General features: G+C 40.1%; 1 protein-coding gene across 2 annotated transcripts in view; it reads right to left on the minus strand.

Moving 5' to 3' along the window:
* The window catches only part of LOC129333673 (desmocollin-1-like), a 43,783-nt gene that overhangs the window by 10,074 nt on the left and 20,667 nt on the right, over positions 1–13,042 (minus strand). For both annotated transcript variants that reach the window (XM_054985495.1, XM_054985496.1), the window contains exons 10-14: positions 11,249–11,508; positions 10,543–10,682; positions 7,061–7,270; positions 6,712–6,960; positions 4,749–4,870 (exon numbers count right to left, since the gene is read on the minus strand). In XM_054985495.1, the coding sequence (XP_054841470.1) occupies positions 4,749–4,870; positions 6,712–6,960; positions 7,061–7,270; positions 10,543–10,682; positions 11,249–11,508 (981 nt within the window). The remainder of the gene's footprint in view (positions 1–4,748; positions 4,871–6,711; positions 6,961–7,060; positions 7,271–10,542; positions 10,683–11,248; positions 11,509–13,042) is intronic.

A 13,042-nucleotide genomic window follows, 5' to 3' on the forward strand; every position in this document is an offset into this window, starting at 1 on the left:
ACACCCCCTTCCCCCTCTGGCTGTCTTCTCCCAACTGGTGAGTGTGTTGCTGCTCTGTGGTTGGAAGGAAGCCCTGCTGTTCAAGGAAAGCTGGGCTTCCTTTCAGGTTTCCAGGGCGACAGAAGGAGGGCAAACTCAGCTCAGGCATTCCCCTGGCTCCGTTGCCAGTGGAATAGATTGCTGGAGCCAGAGTGACTGGATCCCCGATCAGATACCGATCACCCGATCAAGCCCCCCCCCCCGACCACTGGATCAGTCGTCATGGACGGCACCGATCCGCCAGGTCCCGATCGCACAAACACCATTATCATGGGTATTTTTCTATCATAATGCCAATCATGCCCATCTCTAGTTACAATGCCACTCAATATACAAGGAACAAGTTCTATATGACCACCAAATACAGTGTACTAAACCGCAAGGAACAATGATCTCAATGTCTTTGAAGGTAAATGTTGTAAATGTTAATGTCTTTTTCCTTTAGAGGTGCCACTGGAAGGACGACGAAGAAGGATCCTCCAGAAGGTACGTATCCACAATAATAATGAAAAACTTGTCTTTGTATCGTTTGTGATGCCAGAAGTCAGGGTGCCTCACTGGGCAAAAGTACAGAGCAGTCTAACTTATCAGAGCACCAGTCACTTTATTCTACACAGTAAAATTATATAGATACACACACACAAATTGAGTATTGGGGTTCTTTAACCCTTTTCCTCCAATTGTGGATTTCCACTCTTTTGTCTTGGTTATGATTGGAGGCATCTCTATTTTTGTTTGACTTCTGCTGAATGGCAATATTTACAATTGCAACTTTTGTTGATGTCCAAATATGGTCCAGTAGCTTTGAGTGCTTCAGAATCTCCCCCACTTTTGGAGATTCTTATTGAACCATTACAGAAAACAAAACCTACAATATTTGTATATAAATATTTGAGGTCAGTTAATATGATACACAGAGTCTTAGAGATGAATGGACTAACGAGCAATGGCATAAGGCTTTAAGTCACATTCCTGTTGCAACTACGGATCTTAATTTATGACTTATTCAGCAAAAAGATATGTTTAGGGTATATTAGACACCATGGCGTCTTTTTACTAAAGGTTTAAGCACAGCATCTAACTGTTGGCAATGCAAGTCACAAGATGCATCTCTTAAGCATATGCTTTGGACATGTTCAGTCATTCAGCCCTTTTGGGAGGAAGTTATTCTTGTTTGTTGTTGTTGTTGTTAATGTACTGTTAAACTACTTGCCTGTCTCCATGCCCTTACAGTTGCTAAAAGTCTTATACTTCAACATTGGAAAGACAAAAGCCCACTTCCTGACAATAACTGGATTGGAGACATTAAAACTTATCAATGTTTTAACCTATCGCATATAAAAGGCAATTGTATGTGGACTTATATTTAGATATTTTGAATTTTTTTATAGATACCGATGTATAGATTTGCTAAAAGTGCTTTTGTAGCCATCACTGTTTTCTTCTCCCCCCCCCTTTTCTGTTTCCTTTTTCTTCTGTTTTGCACTAAAAAAAATCTAAACAATTTAAAAAATGAATAGTAAGTCTGTGCTTAAAGGAAAATTTTCAGACACATACACTGGGTAAAGGGATAGGAACTGTAGACTATACTACTGAATATTGTCTTTTGCTATAAGTATGTTCCAACAGGCTAGTTCGTGTTGTTTAATATATCATGTCAGTTTACTTATATTTTGTCTTGGCATTGTTTCAGCTCTGTATAAGATTTCTGCTTGATTGAACTGACTTAAGATGTGTAATCTGCCTTGAGTCTGTGAGAAAGGTGGACTATAAATAATGTAAATAAAATAAAAATAAATAACATCTGAACTGGCTCTCATGTAGCAGGAGCACAGTGTGATTTTTCAATGGAGGCCATTTCAGTCCCTACCTTTATTCAGCATCAAGTAACAGGCCCTGGTTGCCTCAACACAGACACAACTCTCTATGTAGCACTCTTTGCTGCTGCCAAAACAGGGACACTTGCAGCAAAAACTGAGCATCCACATACCAATTTTCCCTGCACTTTCCTGGCATCAGCCCTGCCACTGTTACCATTTCCTCTCTACTCCTTCAGAACAATCTTTTTTTAAAAAATGGAAATCTCTGCACTGCTATAGTGTAAAATGTTGCAATGCTCTATTACAACCTGTACCTCTCCCTTTAACTTTGCAATGGAAAGGGCTACAGACTTCTTCATAAATGTCAGCTGCATACTGGTATTATTACAAGTAGGGGACCCTGCAAAGATTTACAGAGGGCATCTCATTTTCCCCTCCTCCAATATTTTTTCTTTCTCTTCCTTGAAGCCATCATAGCCTCTCCAATTTCCCTGCTTCCTTCTCTCCCTTCCATCCGCCAGTCAACTTATTTTTATCTCCCTCCTCTCCACCATCTTCAGATTTCTTTCCTTCCCTACCCCTGGAAGCCCAGAAAAACTATGGCCTAGTTACATGATGCTGGCAAACAGATCAGGCCCAGATGCATAGCTGGAAACCCATAAGAATGTGAAGAGGGCACCTCATTTACCCTTGCGTCCCCTTCCTCATATCTCTCTTCATTCAGTGGTTGCTGCTGGGCCTGGTCCCAATGTCCTTGCTCAAAAGGCCAGGACAGCCCTGAAAAGGTTCCTGTCCCCTCTCCTGCTCTTTACTGACAGAACTAAATCTTAAAGACTGACAATACTATTGTGGTTAACTAACAACGGCGACTGGATAGCCCAGGTGAGCCTGATCTCGTCAGATGTCAGAAGCTAAGAAGGGCTGCCTTCGTTAGTAATTGGATGGGAGATCTCCAATGAAGACCAGCAGGCAGGCCATGGCAAACCACCTCTGTTAGTCTCTTGCCATGAAAACTCCACCAGGAGTCTCCATAAGTCAACTATGACTTGACAGCATTCTACACAGCAACAGCAACTGAGAGCATTCATTTCTTAAAGCTTTAGGTGCTGCTTCTGTTATGTGGGGGGGGGGGGGCGTTTATTTCAGGTTTTTCTGCAAACCTAGGGCATTTTTTAGATTTGTATAAAGATCTGTCTTCTCTGTTCACGGCTCTAATCTCTCGATCCACAGATCTGGCCATGGATAGAATTAGATATATTGATTATTAACTTCATTTATAGCCTACCTTTTTCACTCAGTGTGGATTTTACATAACATGAAAAGCAATGCAATCAAACGGCAAAGATCTGTGTGACAAACAAAACCTGTAGTGGGTCTAGGATTACCAAACTAAAAGTAATGCAAGTGAAAAACTGTCTAAGGCACAGAGGTCCCCTATGTGGTGCTCATGGTTCCATGGATCCCACCGATGGCTTTCGGCATACCTGCCCAGTGTTTTTAGAATGTGGTGGGGCTTTGCCCAGCAGAGCTTCTGATTGGCCATTGAAGATCTGTTGGCTGTGCAGATTTTTAAAAACAGTTTTAGCAGCAACTGCCACCACAGCCCAAGGACCTTCACTGTATGACTAAAAGTAAGCGGTATGTATACAAGAAAATATTTTTAAACCATATAATCATTTTAAAAGGCAGCCTGTTAGATGGACTTCTGCCTGAAATGTGGAAAACAATATTACAAGCAAGGTATGACCTCGCTCCCTGACATGTTGTGGTTGACTATGCCTCCTGTAGCAGCAATATTATGGTTGCGCGCACTCCCACCCTCTGTGTCAAAATTCCAAAGGTGCCCACAGGCTCAGAAAGGCTGAGAATCTCTGGTCGAATGCAACAAAACTGTCAATGTAGGCAGAAGAAATGTCTAAGGCAAAAACAGTCTAAGGCATGGTATACCATAATGCAGAAAGGGTTACAAAGGTAGTAGGCTTTATATTGCAGCAAAAACGGTGATCGCAACAATAAACATAGCAATAGAATATAGTACTATCCTTATACTATATTTCTGATCACTTTTGAAGAATATATATAGTTGATTGTGGCTATAAGTTATATAGCTATAGTGATACCAAACCAACAGATAGCAAACTAACTAAATACTGCTTAGGGCTGCATTGTAGGTTTAGGAAAGACTGCTGCAAGGCATTAAAAAAGATGGAAGCAGGATTAATAGAATACAATGTCTTGCAGATGATTCCAAAACCATTGCCACTGTTCAGGAAGCCAAGGCCACACACAAAATCTGTGTGGAAACAGGCCATTTACCTCCTACCCGCTTACACACAGTTCATGTACAAGACCTCATGCAGGCAAATTTCAAAGGCCCTAGGAGAAAGTCCATTAGGAAATTCACCCATTCTACTTCTTATCACATAGTAGCACCCCAGTTATTTTCTCATTCACATTCGCAGTACATTCTCTTACGTTACTGGTAGGAAATGACACTTCCATGTTCTGAAGGTGAGTGGTTCAGTGGGAGCCAAGACCGGGTTTTCCAGCCAGATCAGAGGTTGACTATTTCAGGTAGTTTGTCTCCCCACACTCTCATTAGGCTCCTACTGAAACTTAAAATTAAATCTTCTGTATCCTTACTGCCCCCCTTTCTCTCTTGTGATGTTGTCATTGCAATCACCTGTGGCTGGCTTCCTCATCTGTTCTTTGGCAATCATTGAGGGCTTACTTCTTCATTCTTTCAATCTGATTCCTTCTTCCCCCTTCCCTCTCCATTCCACTCCCCTTGGATATCCAAACTCTTAAGCAGAACCCATTGTTTAAGCTACGTACAGTACATGTTATTTACAAGTTGTTCAGAAATAAGAAATTATCCAAATAACCTACCATTACTTCTTCTCCAGGGGCTTCAGTATTAGATATGATCAAGTTCTGGTTAGCTAAGTCATCACACACATGCTTACTCACAGGTGCAGCTCCACAGCAGCCACAAAGTGTTATCAAAATCACTGCAGGAAGACGAAAGCCAGACATGAAGCAACAGTGTTTACCGCATTGAATTCATTTACTTGAAATTAAGCTCCACTGGCTTCAATAAAACACACTTCTGTGTTATGATTTGGTTTTTTATATTGTGAACTGTCTTGAGCAGGTCTTTGGTAGCATGGTCTCTGGTAGCATCCAAATGTTTTAAATAAATAAATAACGTGTAGGATAGTGCAAGTGCAATTCCTGAAACAAGATCATTTGGTCTGTCATCACATATAATGCTCCCACTGTCTAGCTTTTATCAATAGTCCTAATATTTTAACATTAGTCTTCTAGTTTAAAGTTCTAAAAAAAGGCCGGAGGCTGAATTATGGCAGAGAAAACTTCCCACACACACCCCAGTTAAGAGTTTCTAATACTCTCCACTAGGAGACAGGGAATTTGTTTGCAGTACTATATCAAGGAAGATTATACTGGTTTTCAACTATCTTTTAGGCACCAATAACCACCATATTCTTTTATCAGTTGCTCTGTGTATAGAGAAAACAAGCAGAGGACCTGCAAGGGGGGGGGGGGTGGTTCCTCATTTCCCCCTATATTTCCTTCTCACACTATTTCCTCTTTCTCTCCTCCTGGCCAACCCCACTTCCTTCTTTCTTTCCTACCCAAGAAGTAACCTACCTTTTATCTCCCTACCCCCATTTTCAGTTATATTTTTCGATTTGTTTACTTCATTTATACCATCTTTCTTAACAACAGGAACCCAAAGCAACTTATATCATTCTCCTCTCCTCCATTTTATCTTTGCAGCAACCCTGTGATACAGGTCAGACTGAGAATGTGTAACGAGCCCAAGTCCATCCAGTAAGCTTCCAAAGCAAAATGGTGGTTCCATTACAAATGGTGGTTCTCCTATTCTGAATCTCTAGCCAGTATACACATCACCGGCTTTTGTGCAGTAGCTGCTGTTGAACAATAGCAAGTAGCTGGGCCTGGGTGTGTCTTGCAAGTTACAAACTGCTGGCCCTGGCCCTGATGAGTCCTCCCTCAAAGGCCAAAACATGCCCTGAAAAGGACCCCTCCCTCTGCCTTTTACTGACAGAAATCTATGCTTGAAGGCTGACAATACTTAGAACTGCTTAGCTACCCCCACAATCATCACTAAAGGAGCATCTGTTTCTTAAAACTACAGATGCTGCCTCTATTATTTTAGGGGGTATTAAACCTCCCTCCCATTTTTTTAAGGTTCATATGTTTCTTCTCTCGAGTTTGTAGAAAGATCTGTCTTGTCTGTTCGTGGCTCCAGTCTTCGGATTTAAGAATCCACAGATTTGGCCACACTGAAAATTAGATATATCGATGGCATGGAATCTCTGCTGTTAATTGTACATTCATTTGTCTATATCACAGTTCTCATAGACTGTAAGCAAAAAAGACCCAAAGTGATGTCATTAGCCCTGGCAGCAGGCGTGCACTTTGCTTGTGCACATGTGGTACCAGGGGCACCACCTTCCGCCAAGAGTTGCCCCCTGTGCTGGCAGCCCACTGAGTTCCACCACCTCTTTTCCCAGAAAAAAAGCCCTGCAGATAGAGGTATGTATATAAAACTGATTTCCATATGTGTAGTGTCCTTATGTACTTTCAAGCTGAAACTTGCGCAGTTGTAACTGAAAATTGTTTTGTTTGTTTGATTAAAGAACAATTGCAGTATAGTATGTAATCAAACATAAATGAGTTAACTAAAACAGCTTAAGTGTTTTCAGGACTTAAGGTGCCAGAACAGTCTGAATCTTACAATATAGCCCTCAGCTCAGCATTAATGGCATATTTCACTTCATATAAAAAGTATAAACATGCTTACATAGCAGCAACAATGATCCCAAAATCATTGCAAGTATGGCCCAAAGTCCAAGGGTAACATTAGGAGTTTGATAGGGCTCCATATCACGAGGTGGGAAGGGGTCAGGACAATCACTTGGGGTTATACAATCGCACACACGAACTTTTACAACAGTGACACCATGGTTTCCAGCATTGTCAGTTACCATAACTGGGACAGAGTAAATCCCATACTGAATGTCCTTCTGTGGTACCAGGTATGCAGATCTCTCTGCAAAAGAAACAAGACAAACCAAGTGCGGGACATTATTTCTTAATCATTACTTACATTGTTACTGAAATAATAAGATTTTTAGGAATGAAATACACACCATCATTTTGTGTCAGTTTCCATTCTGAGTTTGTATCAGCAATTTGAAAACTGAAAGGAACAGTATGAGGAGGCAGATCAGCATCCACAGCAGTAAGACAAACTGGTTCTTTGTCTCTGCACATGATCCGATTTGATTCAACAATTACTGGGAAATTATCATTTTCATCTTCTAGATTAACCACTACTGTCCCAGTGCCTGTTTTGCCACCTAGGAAACAGAAATAATTTTCGTATCAGCCTTACTGCTTTGCTATTCTCATATTTTAAGAACAGACTACCTTCATCTTGCCCAAGTTATAATGAGAAATCTTGTATTTTTCAAGCTTATTAACAAGACTATAATTGTGCAAGTACTGCTTTAACAGGACATCTACAAAGCACAACTCTCTAAACAATGGGATCTGAAGCTGATTCAGTAGGAATAGCTGTGCCTGTTTTTAGTGAGCTTTGTTTAGGATTAGACATGACAAAGGGTCTGAATACAGTTGGAAACTGGGGGGAAAAACCTGCGTGCCAATGTTCTGTACTGAAGAGAGAGCTCCTTCCTCCTTCTTCAATTAATTTTGAAACAAAGTTTATCATGGTAACATTTATGCATAGTCAAGAGGACAAGGGATTTAAAAGGGGGAATTTGGAGTGACCAGTGCTGGAGAGGCCAGCAAAAGGACGCCAAATCAAAAAGGAAGGGATGAGGGTGGAAACAGTTTGCCTGCTACAATGGCAAAAATTGAGAAAATTCAGATAACGAAATCAGGATTAAGAGAAGACTCAGTTTCGTTTCATTGTGTGCGTGTTATGTGCCGTCAAGTAGCCTCTGACCTATGGTGACCCTATGAATGAAAGACCTCCAAAACGTCCTATCATTAACAGACTTGCTCAGATCTTGCAAATTGGAGGATGTGGCTTCTTTTACAGAGTCCAGCCATCTCGCTTTGGCTCTTCCTTTTTTTCTACTGCCTTCAACTTTCCCTAGCATTATTGACTTTTCCAGAGAGTCTTGTCTTCTCATGATGTGATCATGATAGCCTGTTTTGTCATTTTAGCTTCTAAGGAAAATTCAGGCTTGATGTGATCTGGAACCTACTTATTTTGTCTTTTTGGCTATCCATGGTATCTGCAAAACTCTCCTCCAGCACCACATTCCAAATGAATCCATTTTCTTCCTGTCAGCTTTCTTCATTGTCCAACTTTCACATCCATACATAGTAATGGAGAATACCATAGTTTGAATTATTTTGACCTTGGTCCCCAGAGAGACATCTTTATCTTTAAAGAGCTTTTCTAGTTCCCTCACAGCTACCCTTCCAAGCTTCAATCTTCTTCTGATTTCTTGGTTGCAGTCTCCCTTTTGGTTGATAATTGACGCAAAGAATAGAAAACTTTGAACAATTTCAATTTCTTCATTGTCAATTTTAAAATTGTGTAATTCCCTCAGTAGTCATTACATTTGTCTTTGTGATGTTCAGCTGTAACCTTGCTTTGGTGTTTTCTCCTTTAACCTTCATAAGTAGTCCTTTCAAGTCTTCACTATTTTGGTGGCTGCCATGGTGAGAGTCTTGTTGCTGTGCTGTGTGGGAAGCAAGTGCTTTAGATAATCAAGTAATGGGGTTATATGATTTAGTCTTTGTGGCAGTAATCAGCTAAAAGGGTGGGGGGTGGATACAACAGGCTAGAAGTGAGTGGACCCTTATCCTATGTTTGGTTACAATTGGTCAGGAAGAAAGTAAGAAGGCACAAGCAAAAATTATCTGGTCTTATTGTATGCATTGCCTTTCTCAATGAGGAGACCAGTAAACTAGTGTTGGGGGGATGGGTAGTGGTCTGGTACACTCAGGAAGGAGCTGTATTTTCCAGGCCATACAAATTTCTCCTATAAAGCTGGATAACAATGGGCTGGGGAGAAAGAGGCATTTCTCGGTCCCATCCCTTCTCCCTAAGCCTGCAAAGCAGTTCCAGATATGCAGAGAGGCAGATTGCATGTGAAGGCACTTTCTCTTCCTTTCTCTTGCCTCTTTGGGCAAGTTCAACAAGTTCTTGGGGACTTGAATTAACTCTAAAGCCCAGCCTATGAGGTTCATTGGCTTATTATGCCAGCTGGGAGGAATTTAGTCAAAACTACCCTGGAAGGTTGAATTCCAAGCAGACTGTTGACCGCCATAACCTGACTGCAATTTTTCAGCCTCTGAGCTTTTCCCCAACACTAAACTTTCTCCCCATCCACCCACCATATCCTTTCTATTGCTTTGCTGATTTTGAACTCTTTACAAATGGTGAAAATGGCAGCAGAATGCTCTAGAAACTGGATATTCTCTTGCTTTCTTCTCCCTCACTATATTTATAATTTATAAACAATTTTGATATGATTCCTAAACTTGTTTGTTCATACATAACGAAAATCTCTAGAATTAGACAATCTTGAAAGGTACTGAGTGCATCTTGTTGAAGCAACATTTCTATACGGAAGGCATTTCCATGTTGGAACTACTCCACTGCGGGTAAAGTTCTTGAGACTTACACTCTGTTGCTATTATTACTAATCTATTACAAGAGCAAGCAATTGTCTTCTCCCCTTGTAATCCACTTTCTGCATTATGGTGTGCATGCCTTAGGGCAGTTTTTTGTTAATATTTTTTCTAATTCAGTAATCCTAGTCCACTTGCATTGTTTATTGGATGTTTTATGCTGTCTGATTGCACTGTTTTCTGTAATCTGCCTTGCGTCTCAGCCACAAAGGCAGGCTAAATAAACTAAATAAATATCAAGTCCCAAAGTACGTAAAGCTGTTTTACAACATAGTTGAAAAGTGGCTCAGGAGGACACAACTGTCCACCCACTCCAGTGCAGAATGGGGCTGGTAGGAGGAGGTCCACAACTTCTTTCCCTTCCAGACTGAGAAGAGAAAAGATAAGAGCCACAGAGGGCTCTCTGATTAAACAAGGAATTTAATCCAAGAATAAATACTAAATATCTATAGTAAAAACTATAAAAGTGTAAATTATAGAAAACTGCAGAAAGGGGATTTTTAAAAAAAAATATATATACAGCATTCTAATTAGGATAGTGAAAAGAGTCTATATCATTTAACCACTAAACTACTATATTATTTAACTACTAAATACATGGATAATTTCAGAATAGCTTTATGACATCTCACTCTCATTGACTTCTTCATATAAACATCTATTACCTTTATTTATTTTTTAAAAAAACCTTTAACTTTATAAAAGCTTTTTAAAAAAATTCTTAATGCTAGTGAAACAGCCTGAACTGCTAATGGTAAACTAAGGATAAGAGTTATTATAGTGGTAAATGAAATTATAAACAAAAAAAATCACCATTGATTGCCTGACAAATAATGGTAGTCAGTAGGTCTAAACTATCAAGAGAAAAATAATCTGCTTCTTTGAGGAAGAAAGTTGCATAGGGAATTACTGCAGTCATTATACAACAAATAAGTTACTTGTGCTATTTAGTACTCACTTCGATCTGTAGCAAAAACTGTGACATTACACTGGTAATTTTGCATAGCTGGTGCATCTCTGTCTAACAACTTAGTGGTTCTGATTTCACCTCTTTCATCCATGGTGATCCAACCACATGGATCTCGTATAATTCCATACCTGTTAGGAATAAAAGCAGATAGCTGTTAGAGATAAATAAATGATCTTAAATGTTTGCAAGACTAATTGGGAATTGAGCAGGTGCAAACATCTCTAAAGCATCATGTAGGAACGTATTTTAAAAGGCTTTACAGAAGGGTACTAGAATATAAGGGAGGAACTTCTACAGCTCAGAACTGTACCAGTTCCTTAGAACCCAGTTGTATTTGCATAAATCTCACAAGGTCAGTCAGTCCCATCAGAAGGTATTTAGTATCTCTCCCAGCTGACCTCTTCCTCCTCCTCCCCATCCATACAACTTTAGAAACTAGCATTGCTTGTTGCAACTTCCTGACCAGCATGGAAAGGTCATGAAATCTGCATCATGGAATCCATACAGCAACCCTACTGGAACTGTACATATGCCACTAGGTCGTAAAATAATAAAATTAAAGTTACTTGTGTCACACATAAAGAACTCATATGTCTGGTGATATAACTATTATCTATGGGTTATCTTTTCTCTCTCTATGAGCAGGGTCTGTATATCAACATTATAAAGCAAATTTGGCAATAAATTACAATACCTAATGTCTTCACTATTTCCAGTCTCTGGATCCTTTGCTGGGTACTGGCCAACCAGAGTTCCACCTGGCAAGCATTCTTTAATATTTAAAAAATACACACATGGGTCAAATACTGGCCCTTCATCCACATCCCGTACTTTGACAACAACAACACAAGAACCTTGAGAAACAGCTCTTGAATTTGGTGCTAGTACATAAGGTTCTTCATTATTTACAATAATTTCCAATCTTCTCTCCTTGGTTTTTTCATAATCCAGCCCCTGGAAAAATAAACATAGTTTTAATAATTCTAGCACAAGATATGCTACAACTAGGAAAAAATCATAACAATGTTCAAATCCAGTATTTATAGAAAAGACATATAATGAAGGAGAGAGTCATGGTGCTAGAGCTATTACAGAAACAGAAAACCCCATGATAACTTAACTGATAAACATTTTGAATAAAATAATCTAACAATTTTAACTATATCTGTGTATTCTTTATATAAATACTTGGAAAATATACACGAACTATATTTACATAATATATTTTATCAAAAATTCATGGAAAGTGTGAGATTCTCAAAACGTTAGCAAAACAAATTTTTAAGGCTGCATGGATAGAGAAATACACAATAATGGCTGTCTTGCGCTGACAACAGCTGCCCTTCAAGTTTAGTCTAGAGGCAGTAGCATTTCCACTCCTGACAGCTGTAACACGACAGGTAGCCAGCTGGAAAAATTCCCGTTTCTGCCAAGTCTTCCAGAAGTGAATTTGCCATATTCTCAAAACTCTTTGGTAAGTTTATATCTCCAATACCACTCAGTAACATTCAATATCACACAGTCAAAACACCTTGAATGAAGCAATTGCAGAAGTAACTGCAATTCGTGGAAGCGTACTGTAAGGCACATGCCTTCCCCAAGACTAAACCAAATTAAGGATTATCAACTCAAAGCACTGTTGCTGGAAGAAGAAAAGAGGTAGTCCCCTTTTCACCTTAGTTTAATAGCCAAGTTTAAAAATAAATTTGAGGGGCTAACATAGGGCTGGATCCAGAACACGTTTTCCATCAATGGAATGGAACTCTCATGCTCCCCCCTTCCCACTGATCTTCCAAAAATGCTACTCCTGGGGGAGAGAGATACCTGGTAAGGAATCAATTATATAAGAACACAAAAGAGGAATCTGCAAGGACTTGCAGTAGGGATCTCATTTTTCTCTGCATTCCTTTCTCCGACTATTTTCTCTCTCTCTTTGCTGCCAGACTCTACAGTTTCTTCCCTTTTCCTGATTTCTTCTTCCTGTCCAACAGCCAACCTATCTTTAACCTCCCTCCCATCTCAGTCTTCAGCTTTCCCACCTTTCCTCCCCCTGGCAGCCTCTCTCTGGAAAATGTCTGAGTGAGTTGTGTAGTTGCTGCTGTTGTCCATCTCCTCAGGACCAGATGGCCACAGGTGCCAGGCCAAATGGTGTGGATAATGATTCTCTGGTGGTCACTGGTATCCCCAGTAAGTTCCCTTCCACTGGGGTCAGGGCAGGGGGAAAGTACTGTTCCTAGGACTTTTTTGGCCTCCATGTCCAGCCCTGCTCCTCTGTCCATGGCTTTGCTTTATAGAAACCAAGACTTGGAAGGGCACAGTAATAGTGTTGTGGTTTCCTAGCAACCTCCAAAATGGCCAGTGAGAGCTCAGAGGGCTTTGTTTTCTTAAAACTACAGGATTTATTTTGGAGGCTATCTGGAGGGAAGTTGTAATCCCTCAATGTAGGGTTTTAGGTTTTTTTCAAACCTGAGACTTCTTTCAGGTTTGT

Source organism: Eublepharis macularius, chromosome 7 (genome assembly GCF_028583425.1).
Source record: "Eublepharis macularius isolate TG4126 chromosome 7, MPM_Emac_v1.0, whole genome shotgun sequence".
In the NCBI taxonomy this organism is placed as follows: domain Eukaryota; kingdom Metazoa; phylum Chordata; class Lepidosauria; order Squamata; family Eublepharidae; genus Eublepharis; species Eublepharis macularius.